The 21,379-nt window shown below is 37.1% G+C and overlaps 1 protein-coding gene across 1 annotated transcript; it reads left to right on the top strand.

The window, feature by feature from the left end:
* The first annotated feature begins 4,983 nt into the window (after window positions 1–4,983).
* On the top strand, window positions 4,984–21,147 carry cbln4 (cerebellin 4 precursor). Its single transcript, XM_084098606.1, has 3 exons — window positions 4,984–5,749; window positions 18,554–18,670; window positions 19,725–21,147. Exons 1-3 carry the CDS (start codon window positions 5,456–5,458, stop codon window positions 19,920–19,922), a joined length of 609 nt encoding a protein of 202 aa, XP_083954732.1. The 5' UTR covers window positions 4,984–5,455; the 3' UTR covers window positions 19,923–21,147.
* The last annotated feature ends 232 nt before the right edge of the window (window positions 21,148–21,379 follow it).

A 21,379-nucleotide genomic window follows, 5' to 3' on the forward strand; every position in this document is an offset into this window, starting at 1 on the left:
TGAAATTACGGTAGTTTAAACTCAGAATATTATGTAAAATAAGGACTATTTTATGGTTCCTTTAAATAATTTAATTTCTGAATTTTTCTGGATTTCATTAATTTTCATAATGTTTATTTTAAAGCTTGACAGATGTGTTCACTTCTGGAAAGAGCTGCATGAAGTCTCCTCAAGATTTGTCATTTTGTCTGATGATCTGTTTCTTTAAGACATGCATTCTAGACTTGATTTTGTTGGTTATAAATAAAGAATAATTAATAATAATAAACTTAAAAAGTGTTATACCTGTTAAACTCCAGTCTGGGGAGCAAGGGAGAGTTTTTTTCCCCCCTTCATTTTAATTCAGTGGGTTTTTTAACCTTCTCTCTAGACTGGCAGATTTGTTTGGATACCCCTAGAGAAGCCGGTTTGTTTGAACTCCAGGAAAAGTGCAGGGCTTTGTTTGATGGATTTTAATGTCATTTGCTTTCTAAGTCAATGTCAGCTTTGGGGAGGTGTTCACCCAGAGGCCTTTACACCCAAACGCTGCAGGCCCAGCATTACTTTGTGCTTTGTGCAAGGACTCACATAGAGTCACACTCACACATAAACACAGACAACTTCACAGCACTCCAAAGTCCTCCGCTCGCTCCACAACCCAGTGAATCATAACGCTGCTCTGAAATGGTCCAATGAGGCAGTCCGTCTCTCTCTTTCCACAGCCTTTTCTTCTCGCTCCCAGCAGTGCTTACCTGGCTGAGAAGACAGCTAGCCTGTAGGTCACAGGGGTTTGATTCGTTTGCAGTGCTTCAAGTCCAGCTCATTTATCTTACTCTCATCCAGGAATAGATTCACGGCTTTCTCTCCCCAGCTGCTGTCCAGGTGACTGGTCCAGCAAAAATCCAATACTCTTAATCAAAAATTAACTCCTTATGTCATCATTTGTGTTAAGAGTCTTACAAGCTGGTATAAAAGTAATAATTAAGGAAACTTTAAGAGTTTTAACTTTTTCCCCGCCGTTGACGGAAATGTCCAGCTTTTCACTGTTATACGGTAGGGGGCGCTATTACCAACCCGACCTCATGGCAATTCATATGAATTTTTACGAGGTGGCTAATTCATACAAAATCATACGACCTCACTCAAACGATTTTTGCTAAATCGTACATATTTTACAAGTTGCCCAATTCGTGTGAATTCATACGAATTTACTGACCCCGCCCCTAAACCTACCCATCATATTTAGCCACCTTTTACTCACTCGTACGAATTCATACGAATTGGTCGTGAGATTGCGTTACTATTACACATCTCCTGAAAGAGTACTTAATCTCCTGATTAAGAGTCTCCTGGACATTAAGAAGAAGACCAAGCGACCAAGACCAACATTAAACAGCATATAAAACAAAACTGCCTAATGTTATCCAATGAAATGTCGACCCAGGATGTGAAGCTTTGGGGGTGTTGTTGGACGCGATCTACTATGATTGGATCATTATTGCAGTGATTGTTATGTTTCTAGCATGTTATATGTTTGTCAGCAGTTCTTCTAACCCTAAATGATGGAGTGTGTAGCTTTTCATTTCTTAAACAAGCATGTAGGAAGACACATCATGGCCATATTCCAGGATGACAATGTCAAGATTCATCAGGTTCAAACTGTGAAAGAATGGTTTGGAGGGAGCATGAAGAATCATTTTCACACATGAATTATCACCTTTGAGTTCAGATCTTAAATTCATTGAAAGTCTTTGGGATGTGCTGGAGAAGACTTTACAGAGTGCTATACAAGAATCTTGGCAATACAAGACCTTTACCAAAAATGCATGCACCTCTTGATGGAAATAACATCACAACATTTATTGAAAAGTTACACACTACTGTACATCAATTAGGGTTAGAAGAACTGTTGCCAAACATATAACATGCTAGAAACATAATAATCACTGTGATAATGATCCAATCATAGACTCTTAAAGTCCCCCTGGTGAAAACAAAGCGTTTAATGATGTTTATATGTCTATGATGTGTTTTTAATATGCTTTAAGTCAACACCATTGTTGAGAATTTTCTCCTTAAAAAAACTGCAGTGAACCAAAGACACTCTCAAAAACTCGGTTGGAAATCGCTGGTGTCTCTGACGTCACAAACTACCTTGAAACCAATCAGGTCAACGTGTGATCGTCAACGAGTGGATCTCTGAGCTGAGTGAGTGAGTGGAGGCGGGGCTCATATTCATAGAACATAGAGAACCGTGTATACTAAATGAGACAAGGGTGTAGAGTTACATTTAAGCTATTTTAAGGCATGAAGAATGTTTTTTCAAGGAAAAAAAACCTTTGAATATGTCATTTTGGTCATCAAAGATTAGTTTTAAGGGATAAAATGATTGACTACAGGGGGACGTTAAGCATTTGCCTATTTGCATCCAAACAGCGAGTTTTTTTCTTTTCTTTTCGCTGGCAGTATTAAAAGCATTATGACTTTTTTTTTTCATTTTGCATTCACTACTTTTGTGCACATTTCCCACCAAAATGTTCTTACACCCTATTGCCGGTTTCTGGTTTGTCCCTCTTTGAACCCACGAGCCTTGTCGTTTCAGAGATACTCTGACGCAGTTGCCATGCCATAACATCCAACACGTTGATTACGAGAACTGAATGTTTGCTTACCATCTAATGATATTTATATATGTGCCCTATTTTTGAAAACAGTCAAACGACGTCCTCATCATTAGTGAAATTACCAGCAAGATGTAGGTTACAATCTCATTAAGATTTTACATAAGAGATGAATATTACCAAATGCCCAAGCATTTTTTTTTTTTTTGGTGAATGGCTTTGATCCAGAACTGTGAGGTTTAAACATGTGAAACATTTATGAATTTTGAAATATGCATGACCACATCGGATGCTGTTTTTCTGAGCAAGAGACGCTCCATTCACACTTGGGCACTGTATACTAAATGTGCATCACAACAATGCTGTCCTGTTGTTCACACAATGTAATCAAGAGTTTACAGTATTCCTTTATCTTATAGAAGACTAACATTGGGAAAGTGGCGAGAGGCGCTGAGAGGAAAATGAAGAACATCATGAAGATAAACAGCCATAACAGCTCTCATTTATTCAATAAATTCCCAAGCATCTCAATAGGTCCCCAGGTGAGTTAACTGTTAATTTGTGCTTGCAAATATTCCATTCTTAATTTGTTCCATAAATGAAAGGCCTTGCATTTCTCAAGTTCACTCTCTGCATCCTCCAGAGAGATTGAAATCAGCGAGTTGAGCCGAGTACAAAGTGTATTATTCATTTTTCATTGACTTCTGAATCTGAACTTCATTATAGATCTTATGGAAAAAGGTATTTTTTTTTCAGTCTGCAATGACTTTATTTAATGACCCTGCATTTAAGTATCGAGTCCTGATGAAAGCAATTAATTTATAATCTTATATAATCACTATATAGACAGACACACACACACACACACACACACACACACACACACACACACACACACACACACACACAACTACAGAATTACATTGCTTAATAGTCCAACATTAGAGCAAATAACATTCACGGCTCCAACTTGAGATGCATAGAGTAGCGCCAAACGCATAAAGCCAAATATTGAAACGCTTCTCTGCTCCATTATAGATTGCACATGAATTGCTTGTCCTTCTTATAACTTCACTCAGTATTTTCTTCAATTTTGAGGCATGTGTATGAAATGCAGTATTCTCCTGAGACCCATTTGTCCAATGCAGTGGCTGTATATTTTTTGTTTATAGATATTAGACCAGACATGCCGCTAGCTGCTTTTAAGTCCATTTGTATTAACTGGACATACATATTTATATATACATATATACATTTTTTTTTTTATTAAAGTATTATGTATTTTTCTGGTGTGGCCAATGATATGAATAAAGTTGTGCTCAAAAGTTTACATACCCCTTGGAGAATCTGTAAAATGTTAATTATTTTGGCAAAATAAGATCAATCATAGAAAATTCATGTTATGTTTTATTTAGCACTGTCCTGAATAAGATGTTTTACATAAAAGATGTTTACATATAGTCCTCAAGACAATAAAATGGCTGAATTTATAAAAAAAAACAATAGCTACATTTACAAAAAAGTTTGATTCTTACTGTGTGTCATTACCTGGATCCACGTGCATGCATCGTGTTTCCTTCTGGAGCATCAGTGAATGTTTTAACCTTTTTTTTTTTACTAGTTGTGTTTTTCCTCCGTGTGAAAAGATGGATCTCAAATTCCTACAGTCGCTGCTGGAAAGGGTTCAAATATGCAAAAGATACTGGAAAACTGAAGAATTTGCAGGACCTGGAGAATTTTCTGAAGAACATTGGGCAGTTTAACTGCTCAGGACAAACACAGGACTCAAGAACAACCATCAACCAACAAAACAAAAAACAGTTGGATCATCCAGGTAACGACACACAGTATTAAGAATCAAGGGTAAGTCAATCAAGGGTAACTTTTGAACGGGGTCATTTTTATAAATTCAGCTACTTTTTTGTCATCTTTTAGATCTTTTAAGTCAAATATCTTATTCAGAACAGTACTAAATAAAACATAAAATGCATTTTGTATAATCCCTCTTATTTTGTTAAAATAACATTTTGCAGATTCAAGGGGTATGCAAACTTTTGAGTACGACTGTATATAAATATTAATTTAATACAAATTGAACTATATATATAGTTATTAATATATTCTTTAATAATATTAATATTATCACAAATATTATTTGTATTAATCGTAATCATAATTACGTACGTATTACGTTTAATTATTGTACATAAATATAAATAATAATAAAAACTTTACTTAATTACCTATGTAACACTATTTAAAATGTCTGTTTGCTGGGTGTCAGGTGGATATTGAAAAATCATCTGACGTTACGCACCAGTCGTCACAGTGAGTGCATAGTCGGGCGTCATTAAGGGTGTGCGCGCGCTCATAGAAGTGTCTTGTGGTTGAGAGAGAGATAGAGGAACATCCACAGATGTGTTAAGGGGGTCATTGGGGGTTTGCTTTAGTAGGCTATCCTTCTCTATTTTCATGGCGCAAAACTAATATGGACACGAAGTGGCGATTGCCCATGCATTGCGGATAATATAGCATTGCTGTGCGCACTGAGTGGATTTTTACGCGGAGTCGCCAGGAACCCACGGAGAAACTGCAACTGCCCAAAAGTCGTCTGACAGATCTTCTGAAGTTGAAAACTATCAGAATCAATAACACACTGGGAAATAAGTATAACAATAAAAAATGACTATAGACATAAGGTTGTTGCATCCACCTACGCGCATTTGGTGATTTGTAAATCAGCAGCTGGTGTCCGGACGGATGTTTGGCGTAAACGAGCACGGACACGGAGCAGAAGCGAAGTGACGGGTTCGGGAGAGCCGTTTGGATTTAGACTACATTGGAGATCGTTCAACATGGTGTCCATAAAGCCCTTAAACAAGGCGTTTGTCGACTGCGTGGCTCTTTTGTTCTACCTGGCCGTCATGTTTGAGTTGGCTTTTTCTCAAAATGACACGGAACCCATCGTCCTAGAGGGCAAATGTCTGGTGGTTTGTGACTCGAACCCCGCCGACTGGAAGAGCTCATCCTCGCCGCTCGGCATCTCCGTGCGCGCCGCCAACTCCAAAGTGGCTTTCTCTGCGGTGAGAAGCAACAACCACGAGCCCTCTGAGATGAGCAATAAAACGAGAATCATATATTTTGACCAGGTAAGGCTGATCTTCATGTTTTTATGCATGTTATATTGAGACGAATAGTATTTTTCTTTGACTTTGACTTTTCAGACCATCCAACAAAGCTCGTGGGCTGGACTAACAGTTTTGGGTTACACGTAATAAATGTTTTACTCACTATTTCTCAGAGTAGGTTTATTTTAAGTCACTTTATGTATACAGTAGTTTCATACATTAAACTACAAATAAAAAATATAGTTTAACACACATTGACCTTTTCACAGGCCACCTTCGAGGAATGTTCAATTAAATGGGGTAAGTTGTCACAACGGAACCTGTCATGTTGGCTAAACAGTCAGTAAAAAAAAATCATGAAAGAGAAAAAATGTAAAAGGTAAACTAATGGATACTGTATATCATATCATTGTTTTGGCCAACAAATATGGTAATGAATTAAAATTACACACGTGACAACTTGCCCCAGTCTCCTCTATATAAATCTTTTTGTGACTACACATTGTTTCTGCTTTTGTAATTAATTAAATTGATGTAATATTTATAACATAGTCAATACTAGGCAGTGTATTTAAAGTGCTGCTTATTTTTAACATAACAGTCATTTTGGATTTTCTTTAGAGGGTCTAAGTGAATCTAATGTTATGGAATATTCAAATTACAAGAGGCATAAAGCACATTCAATTAATTTGTCATCATTAGTTAATATTCTAAATCAGATTACTGTGATAATTGGAATGAGTGCAGAGGTTAATTATTATTTTGCATTTAACATGGACATTTATTTTACAGAGTAAAGAAAAAGAAAAATTCAAAGTCATTTGGATGAGAGGATATCTAAATTCAGGACAGATTTTCTGTACATAGATGTACATGAAAGAGTTTGTTTCGTAACCTCAGATATGATCAGATATTCACAGCTACCCTACTGTAAGAACTGTGTCAAATATTGTTCATAATACATTGCATCTGTGTGTTTGACACGGACAGCACATAAACGCAGGTTTTCAGGGTTTCCATTATTGCAGCAGATACACAGGTATGAAATATCACAGTGATGATAGGTCATTACTGATAAGTCAAACTGTCAGGACGGTAAAAGTCAGATATTTATTCTTATTGTATTTCTTATTTTTTAGCTGTGTTTGTGTTGAAAGAGGTGCGTTTTCTCATGCATCCGTCTAGGGGTCATGTTATGCTTAACTTTAGTCTTTAGCTTTATGACTCTGAAAATAAATTAATTAGAAACATTCATGCATGTGCTGAACTCAAAGCATACTGTATTTTAAATTACTTCCATTCCGTTTAAATGAACTTAAACATGAAAATTAGTAAGCTTGGCTTTGTGTGAATATATTTATATTCACTGTGTGTTTTGGTGCACACAGATCTGGCATAGCATGACCCTGCCTGATTTTATTCAGTTCTCTTTCTTGGTCAAAGACGTGGTAGAATTAATGAGCGAACGTCATTATGCAGAGTCAGATCAAACAGAGCCTCCATGATGTGCATGCCTGAAGAAAAATAAATAAAACTCTTTTATTGCCAATATCCTTGGAATAAATGAAAAATTATGCTGGAGACGAGGTCAACGTGTGTTTGTATTTCACGATTGAATCGATTCCCAAAAGAAAAAGGTGGGACATTTTTAGAATGCCTTCTCTCTGAAGGCTTCCTTACAAACTTTTTCTTTTCATTTACTAACCCCCCTGTTGTTCAAAACCTTGACACAAAGGTGAAACAGAAGACGACATTTTTAAGATGTTTTCCAATTACAATGAATTGTGAACTGAAACTGGGCTGGGAATTCTATTTCCCAGCATGCTTTACCATGATACTCAAAAGGGAGAGTAAATGCTAAAATTAAGTGTTATATAATGTTTTTTTGAGCAAGATTAATGTTAAGTGGGAGATTTAGTAGTGTTTATAGGGGGAACTAAATTCCACAACCCATCATGGAAACCCATTGCCTTAAAATGAAGTAATAAAATTCATGCATAATAATAATAAAAAAAGTTATGTGAACTTGACAACTCCACATAACGTATTTTTTCCAATTATGCATGAAGTTTATTTACTTAATATCTTTAAGGCAACGGGTAACCTCACTTTTTTTTTAAAGTTAAGTCAACTGATCACTTTTACAGTTAAATCTTGCCAATTTTCCACTACTAAAAATATTTAAGTTGAGATTACATGATAATTTTAAGATAAATGAATGATTGAATCAGTTTACTCAGATATTTTAAATTAAGATCAATTAAAATGTATGAGTACAAAGAACTGATTACCTCAATTTTATTTAGATTTTTTAAAAATGAATCCATTAATCCAGTTCAGAAAACCAATCTGAATTGTTTGTTCATAAATCAAACTGATTGATCTGACTGAACTGATTCCCAAGTTCAACGATCATTCAATGATCTGTCAGATTGGTCATGGAAAATATCATTGAATAAGATCTGAAGCCATATGATTTCTTTGTGTGTGGAGCAGATTGAATTTTACTTCAATATTCACTGAAAAAAAAGTTCATTAATCACACTGTCCACCTGTGAATGAATCATGAATCATTCTGTCAGATTTTTTCAATGAATCAATTGATCCAGTTCAGAAAACCAATCTGAATGATTTGTTCATGGATCAGACTGATTGATCTGACTGAACCGATTCCCAAATTCAACTCACTGACTCAATGATCCGTTCACATTGGTCATGGAAAAAATGACTGAATAAGATCTGAAGCTATTGAATGCCTTCAAAAGACTTTAATATAGTGCAAGACGACTTTTATGGTGCTTCTGCATCCTTTTTGATGCTTGAAAGCCTCAGTCCCCATTTGTAATAGAAAAAGAGACCAACTACATTATTCAAACACATTCTGTTCCACACAAGAAGGAAAGTCACATGGGTTTGGAAAAACATGAGGGAGAGCACATTAGCATTTTAGGATGATCAATTCCTTTAATTCCTTTAATTCCTAAAGATTTCGCCTGGTAAATTTGTCTCTTTTTGATTAAATACACAGGAAGCTGTTTACATTTTGCCCTTGAGGAGCCATTATTTCACTCCCATTGCTTTGGCTGCAGGAAACTCAAAATAATAATGTAAAAAAGTGCAGGACTGACCAGCTGCCCTCAGCCACTGCGCTCCAGACCTTGACACACATAACACCATCCAATCCTCTGGCCCGGCACGTGTCTCGATCGGGGTACGCCACAGGGAAAGGTTGTGTGGAGCTCACAGACTGCAAGAGAGAGATTCTGCCCTTGTCAATGTACCAAGAGCTTTGTGAACCAACAAAAGAGCTGGCTGTTTGGGATGCTGAGTAATCCTAGCGCATATCACAGCTAGTTTATGTGGAAAGCCTTTGTTTGCCTTTATATAGGCAAAGATTTTAGTGTCACTGCTGCGCTGCTCTATAAAAATTCATGGATCTGAGACAGTGAGTTAAAATGTTTCTTGCATTTTTTTTTTTTTTGTACAAAAACAATTAAAGTGTAAAGTAAAAAAAAAAAAATTAACTACACTTTTAAAAATAAAGGTTCTTTATTGGCATTGATGGTTCCAGGAACTTTTTCAATGTACAAAAGTGGAAAAAGGTTCTTTAGATTATTAAAATTGCTATTTTAGGTTCTTTGCAGAAACAAAATGGTTCTTCTGTGGCATCACTACAAAACTCCCTTTTGGAACCTTTATTTTTAAGAGTATATTGTCTTAGTATTTGCTTTGCCTGACATGAATCAAACCTGATGACCTTGTTCTCAGCATGACTTGAGATTTTCCATAGAGCATCTTGTTTTTCAGAGGATGAACAAAGTTCTGTACAAAGGGGCACATTATCAGTGTCACATTATGACTTATTCATTTTTACATCATTTTCTTTCGTTGGAAAGGTTTCAAAATATGAAACTTTGTATTTCCATCATTTTCTTTCATTGGAAAGGTTTCAAAATATGAAACTTTGTATTTCCAGGTTTAAATGGAGAAACAAAAACTTTTGGACCCCAGTATTGTAGCTTATGTATTTGTGGTCAATCATAAAAAAGCTAAAACTCTCTGTTTTGCTTGAGTTTTTCTTCGACTGTAATAAAGCCAAGATCAAAAGAGAGAGAGTGCAATGTACAAATTTACCTTTGAGCGGGCTGGGGTCAATGCCCAGACTCCATCCACTCATCTTTGTGTCTACAAAGTGAAGGGAACACAATAAATACACTTTCTTTTTGATGTTCACTTCAATCAGTGTTACCGAACATGACCTGAAATTTCATCAGTGTTGAGAACACCGGGTTTTAATCCTAGGAAACCTGTTGTAGGATGTTTGGCCCTGATAGCATTCAGGTTTAGGTGTATTATATTTTTACCACTGTAGATTTGGATTTTTTTTTTTTTGCCAAGTCCAGAAAGATTACAGGCAGTGCTGGAGTAACGCAATCAGTTATGTAATAAGATTTTTTTTCTCTTTCAAGTAACTAGTAAAGTAGCGCATTACTTTTGTTAGAGCCATAATTACTATAATTTTGTAATATTTTTCCTTATATTAAGAGTGATTATGTTTTTTGATAAATGCATATTTTGTATTATTTGTAGGCTATTATATCGCGAGATTTTGACTAGTTTTACGTGCTATGTAGCCTACGTGTAATAATTTGAAGAAGAATAAGGAAGAAGAAAGGGTTGGTGCTAGACAGTGTTTTGACCGTGAAAAGGATCCAATTCATGTTGGAACGTGAATAAGTGTATAATCTTTTTTTGTGTTTGATTTCTCTTAAAATGTAACCTGACAACAAAAAAGTAAAGTTTATGGATTCACGCGTCAAATCCTTTATGCTACACCCTTGTGGAAATGGCGAAGAACGAAAAACAGCTCAAGCCGCCTTTCCACTGCAAACGACAAACGACAGCCGTCGGACCGGAAGTCATTCATTTCCAATGGGAGAGTCGTACGGGAGCTGCGGGGAGTTCCGATCATATGCGTATGCGGAAATTTCTGATCCGATTTGAGCTTTGGATACGTTGAAATATCTGAACTTCTGCGGCTAGACCGTATGCGACCGGTCGCCCGGATGTGATGTTTTCTAATCAAATCTATGAGCGCGAAGCTAGAATTACCAATATTTCAATACTTTAATGTTAACGCTATTCCTGCAAAATGACGGTTATTAATAATTATGGCTGAAAAAATATTTGTATAATTATTAAATCAATATTTATATTGATTAGCTCTATAAAATCGACTGTTTTTTATATTAGATGTATTGAGGGTCATTCGTTTTGTGTGGATATATTCATGCATGCATTATATTCATTAAAATCATTAATTTTACAATTGTGAATAGCCGAGGGTAACGGTTGCTTCACGACCAATTTCAAAGTTCCTTGCGACTGACACAAGGAACATCTCAAGTAGACATCTTAAGTAGATGTCTACTTAAGTAAAAGTACTAAAGTACTTGTTTTTAAAAGTACTTGAGTATCAAGAGTACTGCATTACTTTTATTGCATTACTACTGCCACAGTGCTTACATTGGTAAACACAGCAAACACTTGAAGCGAAAACTATCATTAACTTGTTCAGAAAATTAAAATAGTCTGGCGAGGTGGGGCCACGGCTTGGCACATTCCCGTGATGCGATATTTTTTCCCCCAGGATGGTAGGGGAAGACTCATTAATATTCATTAGGGAAGTCATCCCTGATTGGTCTGATGACCTACCCCTAACCCCACCCCTAAACCTACCCGTCACAGTGGGTCTTATGACCTCCATAACCCCGCCCCTAAACCTACCCGTCACTGGGGTTAAGACCAATCAGGGATGACTTCCCTAATGAATATTCATGAGTCTTCCCCTACCATCCTGGGAAAAAAAATATTGCTCCCGGGATGGACCTGCTGCGTCTTCATCCATTGTTTCGTCCATGGTTTCGTCTCTTATCTAAATATGACCATGGAGTTGACTTTGGCGGAAAGCTGAAGGTGATTGCTGATAGGCTGTCCCAATCAGTGGCGCCTGCACAATCCAATCACATTTGAGAGGGTTTCCGAGATGTTTCTTTTTTCCTTTTTTTTTTTTTTTTTTTTTTTTTTTTTAGAAGAAGTAACGGGTACTCACAGTTATGGATAGAAATGTAGTGGAGTAAAGAGTACAATATTTGCCTCTCAAATGTACTTGAATAAAGTCATGAGTACTCCCCAAAAATGATACTCGAGTAAAGTACAGATCCCTCAAAATTGTACTTAAGTACTGTACTCAAGTAAATGTACTCAGTTACTGTCCGGCTCTGACCAGGAGACGCGCGGATTTCCCGGTCTGTACTATTTGGATGTATAGAGACATTTAAACTTGTTTCTTCAGGTTGAAACTGGACTCTTAATACAATTTAAAAGGTAATTTTGCTGTTACTTTTTTCAATTCATTGATTTTTGACTTGCTGTTGAATTACGGATGACGCAGAATAAATTGCCGAGATAAAGATGACCACAAGTACACGCATAAAGTGCAGGAGGAGCGTTTGAACTGACTCATTCATTTGAGAAAGTCAAAAATGGCTCGAATTACCATTCAAATGAAAGAAATCGACAAATTAAAAGAAAATGATGCAAATGTGGAAATAGAACAAGAAGTTTCTAATGCAAAACTGAAAGTTTATGATGAACATGAAAATTCTGGTGAATCAGTGCAAAAATATGTTTAACCATAGCACGCATTGGATGAAAGGAGGTCAGGACTTGAGAAAGATCCTGACGATGAAAGTTCTGATGTTCAAGCTGCAACCAGAAGAAAACAAAAGCCTGTTGCTGAAAAAACTCGACTTCATAATGCAAGTCAAAATTTTAAAAAATCCGAAAGCTCAGAAGACAATTTATTTCAAATAATGCTAAGACAAAATGAGATCACACAAATGCTAGTAAAGCAACAAAATCTGTCCCAACTACCGCAAAGAGATGTCCCAATCTTCCTTGGTGATCCTCTTAACTTCAGATCGTTTATTGCAGCCTTTGACAATAGCTTAGACAGTAAAACTGAGAACGCCAAGGACAAGCTGTTCTATTTGGAGCAATATAACAGTGGTGAACCACAAGACCTGGTAAGGAGTTGTGGACATATGAGTGCAGAAAACGGATATAAAGAGGCAAGAAGATTATTGCAACATCATTACGGTGACGAACTCAAAATTGCTTCAGCGTACATTGAGAAGGCACTAAAATGGCCTCAGATGAAAACCGAAGACAGGAAGATGCTAAATGCATATGCTCTTTTCTTGATTGGATGCCGCAACACTATGCAAGATGTAGATTACATGGCTGAAATGGACAACCCTACAAACCTGAGGGTTATCATCTCCAAGCGTCCATACAAAATGAGAGAGAACTGGAGAAATGTGGCATATGATATTCATGAAAGGACGGGAAGAAGAGCTAGGTTTTCAGACTTAGTGGAATATATCGACCGTCAAGCCAAAGTAAAAAATGACCCCTTGTTTGGAGACATTCAGGAGATAGTACTGTAAGTGGGAAGAAAAGCAAAGCTTCTGACTTTAAGAACAAAAAGGTTACTACTAAGGGAAGTAGTTTCGTTACAAGTGTCTGTACTGATCAGAAAAAAGAAAGTGAGACAAAACCTCAACTTGATAAAACCGTTCATGTCACATGCGTGTTCTGTCAAAAGAATCATGCCTTGAATTCCTATTTCAAGTTTAAGGAGCAAGCACACAAAGATACAATTGAGTTTTGTGCTTTGGAAGTCTCACACAAGGACACTTAAGCAGAGACTGCAAGAAAATACTTATTTGTCAAGAATGTTCCAAGAGTCACCCAAGTATTTTGCACATTACAAAGGAGAACAGTCCCACATCCAGCAGTTGTGATGAGAACAAAACTAGCATGAGAACAACTTTCATAGACCATGAAACTTGTGGATACACTGGGGCCGGAAACAGTGAATGCATTCTTGCTATAGTTCCAGTCAAGATCACTTGAGAGGCAGAAAGACGGAGATTCTTCTTCGTACTATGGGACAAGAAAAACCTGTTCATAGTCACATTCTGTCAGACCTGGAAATAAGTGGTTTAGAAAGCAAAGACTACATATAACTTCCAAAAATGTTCACTCAGAAAGAGATTCCGGTAAAACAGGAAAACATCCCTCAACAGCAGGACCTGGAAAGATGGTCTTATTTGAGACAAGTTATTATTCCTCATCTCAATGCAGAGGTAGGCCTACTGATTGGCGCTAATGTGCACAAGGCAATAGAACCATGGCAAATAATAAACAGGTAGGAAAATGGACCTTATGCTCTTAGGACGGCATTAGGATGGATAGTGAATGGGCCTTTATGAAAGATGTGAGCACCGAATCGGACTAGGTCAGAACTCCAAGTTTCACAGTGAACAGGATTGCAGTGGTGGACATTGAAACGCTGTTAGTAGAGCATTTCAATGCCGACTTCTCTGAACGTAATTATAGTGACAAAGCTGAAATGTCACAAGAAGACCTAAAATTCATGCAGTGCGTGGAGCAGTCAATACAGTATAAAGATATATTGCAGTATAGAGTATAAAGGACATTGCTGTATTGAATTACCTTTTAAGAACGATCCTGATAAGCTGCCCAACAACAGATGCATAGCAGAACAAAGAGCCATCAGTCTCAAAAGTAAGCTCAGCAGGAACCCAGAGTATCACAAAGACTATAAAGTTTCATGTCAGACATACAGTGAGGAAAATAAGTATTTGAACACCCTGCTATTTTGCAAGTTCTTCCACTTAGAAATCATGGAGGGGTCTGAAATTGTCATCGTAGGTGCATGTCCACTGTGAGAGACATAATCTAAAAAAAAAAAATCCAGAAATCACAATGTATGATTTTTTAACTATTTATTTGTATGATACAGCTGCAAATAAGTATTTAAACACCTGAGAAAATCAATGTTAATATTTGGTACAGTAGCCTTTGTTTGCAATTACAGAGGTCAAACGTTTCCTGTAGTTTTTCACCAGGTTTGCACACACTGCAGGAGGGATTTTGGCCCACTCCTCCACACAGATCTTCTCTAGATCAGTCAGGTTTCTGGGCTGTCGCTGAGAAACACGGAGTTTGAGCTCCCTCCAAAGATTCTCTATTGGGTTTAGGTCTGGAGACTGGCTAGGCCACGCCAGAACCTTGATATGCTTCTTACAGAGCCACTCCTTGGTTATCCTGGCTGTGTGCTTCGGGTCATTGTCATGTTGGAAGACCCAGCCTCGACCCATCTTCAATGCTCTAACTGAGGGAAGGAGGTTGTTCCCCAAAATCTCGCAATACATGGCCCCGGTCATCCTCTCCTTAATACAGTGCAGTCGCCCTGTCCCATGTGCAGAAAAACACCCCCAAAGCATGATGCTACCACCCCCATGCTTCACAGTAGGGATGATGTTCTTGGGATGGTACTCATCATTCTTCTTCCTCCAAACACGTTTAGTGGAATTATGACCAAAAAGTTCTATTTTGGTCTCATCTGACCACATGACTTCCTCCCATGACTCCTCTGGATCATCCAAATGGTCATTGGAAAACTTAAGACGGGCCTTGACATGTGCTGGTTTAAGCAGGGGAACCTTCCGTGCCATGCATGATTTCAAACCATGACGTCTTAGTGTATTACCAACAGTAACCTTGGAAACGGTGGTCCCAGCTCTTATCAGGTCATTGACCAGCTCCTCCCGTGTAGTTCTGGGCTGATTTCTCACCTTTCTTAGGATCATTGAGACCCCACGAGGTGAGATCTTGCATGGAGCCCCAGTCCGAGGGAGATTGACAGTCATGTTTAGCTTCTTCCATTTTCTAACGATTGCTCCAACAGTGGACCTTTTTTCACCAAGCTGCTTGGCAATTTCCCCGTAGCCCTTTCCAGCCTTGTGGAGGTGTACAATTTTGTCTCTAGTGTCTTTGGACAGCTCTTTGGTCTTGGCCATGTTAGTAGTTGGATTCTTACTGATTGTATGGGGTGGACAGGTGTCTTTATGCAGCTAACGACCTCAAACAGGTGCATCTAATTTAGGATAATAAATGGAGTGGAGGTGGACATTTTAAAGGCAGACTAACAGGTCTTTGAGGGTCAGAATTCTAGCTGATAGACAGGTGTTCAAATACTTATTTGCAGCTGTATCATACAAATAAATAGTTAAAAAATCATATATTGTGATTTCTGGATTTTTTTTTTTTAGATTATGTCTCTCACAGTGGACATGCACCTACGATGACAATTTCAGACCCCTCCATGATTTCCAAGTGTGAGAACTTGCAAAATAGCAGGGTGTTCAAATACTTATTTTCCTCACTGTAATTGACAAAGGCTATGCTAAAAAAGTACCTTTAGAACAACTGGAACGCACAGACAAAGTGTGGTATATACCACACCATGGGATATATCACCTGAAAAAGAACAAAATCAGAGTTGTTTTTGACTGCACTGCGACCTACCAGGGCTTCTCACTGAATAATCAACTGTTGCAGGGACGTGACCTGACCAATACTCTCATTGGTGTGCTAAATCGATTCAAGAGCCAATTGCTATCATGGCAGATATCGAATCAATGTTTTACCAAGTTAGAGTCCCAGCTTATGATTCAGATCTTTTGCGATTTTTGTGGTGGCCTGAAGGAGATCTAGGTAAGCCTACAGAGGAATACAGGATGACAGTACACCTGTTCGGGGCAACCTCGTCTCCCAGTTGTGCATGCTTCGTTTTGCGAAAGGCTGCAATGGATGGAAAAACGGAGGAAACAGCTGAAGCGGCCAATACTATTCTCCAAAACGTTTACATGGACGATTGCTTAACATCTGTCGCCTCTGAGGAGGCAGCAATCAAACTATCACAAAGTCTGATATCTATGTGCTCTAAAGGTGGATTCAATTTGACTAAGTGGGTGAGCAATAACAGAGAAGTCCCGTTATCATTTCCAGAAAAGGAAAGATCCAAAGAGGCCTCTTGGAGTACGGTGGTGCACAGAATCAGATACATTCAGATTCTCAATCAACGTACAGGAGAAACCTGCTACGAGAAGAGGACTGCTTTCAGTAGTGAATTTCATATACAATCCTTTTGGTCTTGTAGCACCCTGTATCCTTCCAGTGAAACTCATTTTGAGACAACTGTGCAAAGACAAATTAGGCTGGGATCAGAACATGCCGGAAAAGCAAGCACAAAAATGGTTCACGTGGAAAAAGGACATTCAACAATTGTCAAACTTCAGTGTAAGCAAATGCTTCAAGCCAGACAATTTTGGAACTACTAAGTCTGCTGAATTACAGTACATCATTTCGCAGATGCAAGTGAAAATGGATATGGAACTGTTTCCTATCTAGTACTATCTATTACTCACAAATGAGCAAGGAGAAAAACACTGTTCATTCGTAATGGGTGAATCCAGAGTTGCGCCTCTGAAGCAGATAACAATCACTAGAATGGAGTTGACTGCAGCAGTTATTGCAGCGAAAATGGACAGAATGTTAAAACAAGAGCTTCAGTTACAACTCAAAGACTCTGTGTTCTGGACTGATAGCCTCACAGTACTGCAATGCATTGAGAATGAAGCTCACTATTTAAAACATTTGTTGCCAATAGGGTTTCCTTTATCAGAGAAGCTTCTGAGCCCTCACAGTGGAGGTATGTGAACACTTTGCCTCTAGAGGCATCAAAGTGGAAAACTTCATGAAAAAGGAAAATTGGGTCAAAGGACCAGAATTCCTTGTGAGAGTGAATGGCCTTGGCGACCAGATAATGCAGGTGCAATGGAAGTGGAATTGAAACAGTCAGCTGTAGTAAATTGTGTCAGTGCTACAGGAAAAGCGAAACCTCTGAATAAAATGATTGAGTATTATTCAGAATGGTACAGATTGAAGAGAGCAATCGCTTGGATGTTGAGGCTGAAGGAAATACTCCAACACCTATCAAACAAGAGACGTGAAATTCAAGCTACGTAAGTCAAACTGAAAATAATCCAAACAGACAACAAGCACATTTGCAAACTCAAATGTTCAAGTTGAAACAGACACTGACCAAAAAAACTTTCAGTAGAAGATGTGGAAAATGCAGAACTGAGTCTGATTCGATACAGTCAAAGACAGACATTCCCTGACGAATTCAAGTCTTTGCAAAGCAGTAACTATGCCACCATACTATATAGGAAACCACACATTTTTCAGGATTCTTTGATGAATAATAAGAATAAGAATCTTTATTGTCATTGTATGCACACAGTAGTACACATCAACGAAATGGAGTTAGCAGCTCTAAAAAAATGATGCATAAAACAATAAGTAATAATACATAACAGAATGGACAGCTCAAATGAACATTTATTTGAAATAGAAATCATTTGTAACATTACTTATGTCACAATAGGAACTGTAGAGCAAGCTGCCACTGTGCATTAAAAAGTCTGTGAGAACATCTTTCCATGGTGTCTGTCACTTCAGATGCAGTTTCTGCCACCTATGATTGATTGCCCTGCATTTGCTATAGATCATGGTGCCTCATCACGGCATTAGAATGAAATCATGGTCAGCATGACCGTAAGAATGAGAATTTGGTGTGATGGCAGGATTGTAGTATTGTTTCATTGTTGCAGAGGATTATTATTGAAATGTCCAATTGTAAGCATGAGTGCATTCATATTTGATTCCAGCTGCCTTTTCTAATCTGACACTAACGTTTTTTCAAGGTCTTTTGAGGTTTTAGCATTGCAAGTATACATATTTCACAGAACAAATAATTGTATAGTGTGGATAGGATATTTCATTATAATGCATCAGGTCTGATACCTCTGTAATACTCTTTTGCAGGTTCTTGTCAACATAGGAAACTATTTCACGTTGGAATCCGTCTTTCTTTGTCCCCGGAAAGGAGTCTACAGCTTTAACTTCCACGTTATTAAAGTCTACCAGAGCCAGACTATACAAGTGAGTACAGAAAGAATATGTTTAATCACTTTAATTTTTATATCATATTTGAATTTCGTAATGAACAGAGTTAGAGAATATAGAAATTGGGTAACATTTGAAGCCTGTATAAATATTGCATTTTAAATATATTTTCAATTTATTATACAATGCCTTACAATACACCTTGGATAGTCAGTATATTTAAAGTTAAACATAAACTTAAAGTTGAACAGCTTTTTAACCATTTAAAACATAATCAGATGTTATTTGTCATGCAGGAATTATAATAGTAATTTTTCAGTGATTTTCCATATATTATATTTTATTTACAAAAAGATCATAAAAATAAATAAATCTGTTAACATACATGTATTACTGTGTTCAGTTACTCTAATTAAATATATTTAACATCATGCATGTTGCCGAAATTGTTTTAGTAACTAAAAAGCAACAATTATCTTATAATCTATCACAAAAAATATGGTAATTCTTGCTTTTTACTTGTAAAAAAATATTGTAAAATATTCTTAAAATAAAGTACTTTTTTTCAAGTTATTTCAAGCTTAATTATAAAAATATTTTTATTTTAGTTTTAATATTTTACAAACATATGTCTTGTTAAATATTATATAGATTTTCATTGTAAATATAAGGTCATTCATACTTTCTACTTTAGATTTTTACAGCTCTTTACAGTAATATTGCATGTATTATCTTGTTGAACTTAATTTGTCATTTTATTGTGTGGTAACTCACAATTTACAGGTTTAACTGTAGTAGTCTTCCATTAAAATTGCTAACATTTTTACCATGATGATTACATTTTTTAAATGAAAATATATAGTGGAATACAATATAAGGCACTATGAAAATCTTTATAATATTAAATGCAGGTTTTAAGTCAAGTGTTATGAAAATTGTAATAAGAAATTGTAATAAATAAATGAATGTATTTTTTATTTTATTTTATAAATGTAACCATCATAGATGTAGTAGATAGATTCATGAACTAAGTCCTGTAAAACATACATACTTGAGATCTCTGCATTGATTTTCTCTCTTTGTGTTTCAGGTGAATTTAATGCTGAATGGAAAACCGGTCATCTCTGCCTTCGCAGGAGACAAAGATGTCACACGTGAGGCCGCCACCAATGGAGTCCTCCTGCACCTCAACAAAGAAGACAAGGTTTATCTGAAACTGGAGAAGGGGAATCTGGTAGGAGGATGGCAGTACTCCACCTTTTCTGGCTTTCTTGTTTTTCCTCTGTAAAGCAAACAAAAAGACCGCCACCTTTGCTGTCCTATCGTCATTGTGTAACCAGCCCTTCAGCATTAATCGGAGGCACCCAAATGGAATCATAATTCCAGACATTCATTCAGCTGTTGTCTGCGGACTACTGGAAAATGCGTCGGTGAATCTGGAGACATCTACTTCAGTGCAATATCACTTTCTGCTGCCATCCAGGATTCAACACATCATGTCAGACTGTTTGTTCGTTTCGTTCGTATGTGTGTATTGGTTTTTAGTGAAATGAGGGATCCTGATTTAGTATTTGTTAATAAGGTCATTTCCTGTCAGAGAGGAAAGGCAGGAAACAGTCTTGCCCCTGAAGGGCGCAATATATCAAAAACCTTGCACTGCACCATGCCTATTTAAAAATAAAAAATAAAAAATGTAATTACATTAAAAAAATTAAAAATATCATTGTTTTCAAGCAAATACACATTTCTATGTAAATTAGACTTGTTCATGCTAAATATCAATGCTTTTAGCCTGTGCTATTTATCGTCATGAAATACAGGTGGTAAAAAAACTTTATTTAAAAGTGTTTCCATTTGTTTCTAGCTATCATGGCAGCAGTAATTCATCATATGATGATCAAATGAGAATAAGAAGAACATTATAATGGCCATGTTTCCCAACATGCTCCGTACTTTCTGCTGCATTTTAAAGCATTGCAATGGTTGAGTGAGGGGTCGTTCACACAGTACGGCTGCATCCGAAATCGCATACTAGGTGGTTGTAGTAGTTGAAAAACAGTACGTGACAACATAAGTATGTCCGAATTCACAGTACTCATAAAAGAGTACCCGAATGACCTACTACTCCCGGCGAGATTGAAGTGTGCATACGATGTACACTTTACTATCCCATGAGGCCACGGGAGAGGATTTTTGAATGGCAGTGAAGCGACTGACGCTGGTAAAGTCACATGATAATGACAACATGGCGAATGTATTACGTCCGGATTACATTCATACTATATAAAACATACTTTTATAGCAGTCGTGAAGTAATTACGAACCTACTCTTATTATGCGATTTATGGATGCAGCCTATGTGTTTTTCCATTCCACTGCTCTACTTTTCCATTGTTTTTCAATGGAAATATGCGCTAGACGGACATGTTTGACCATTGCACTTGCGTCTTTTGACGTGCCGTTCTAAAAACTCAATGCTCAAGTTAAAATAAAACTTTAAAAAAATTTACCTCAAGACCTTGCAGTTTTTTTTTTCCAACATTGACTTGCTGTACAGCTTCAGTAAAGTCGCTAGATCTGTTGAATAGTCTGTTGCATCCTCTGCATCCTAGAACTCTGACCTGTAAGTTGGAGAATTACACTGGATTTTTTTTTTTTTTTTTGGTTGCGTTTGCGACTACTTTATTTGCATACTTCCTTTAGTCAGTCGGCTGCTATGCCGCATTCATACCATGTCGTAATTAC

This window comes from Abramis brama (assembly GCF_963993115.1).
Source record: "Abramis brama genome assembly, chromosome: 22".
Lineage (NCBI taxonomy): Eukaryota > Metazoa > Chordata > Actinopteri > Cypriniformes > Leuciscidae > Abramis > Abramis brama.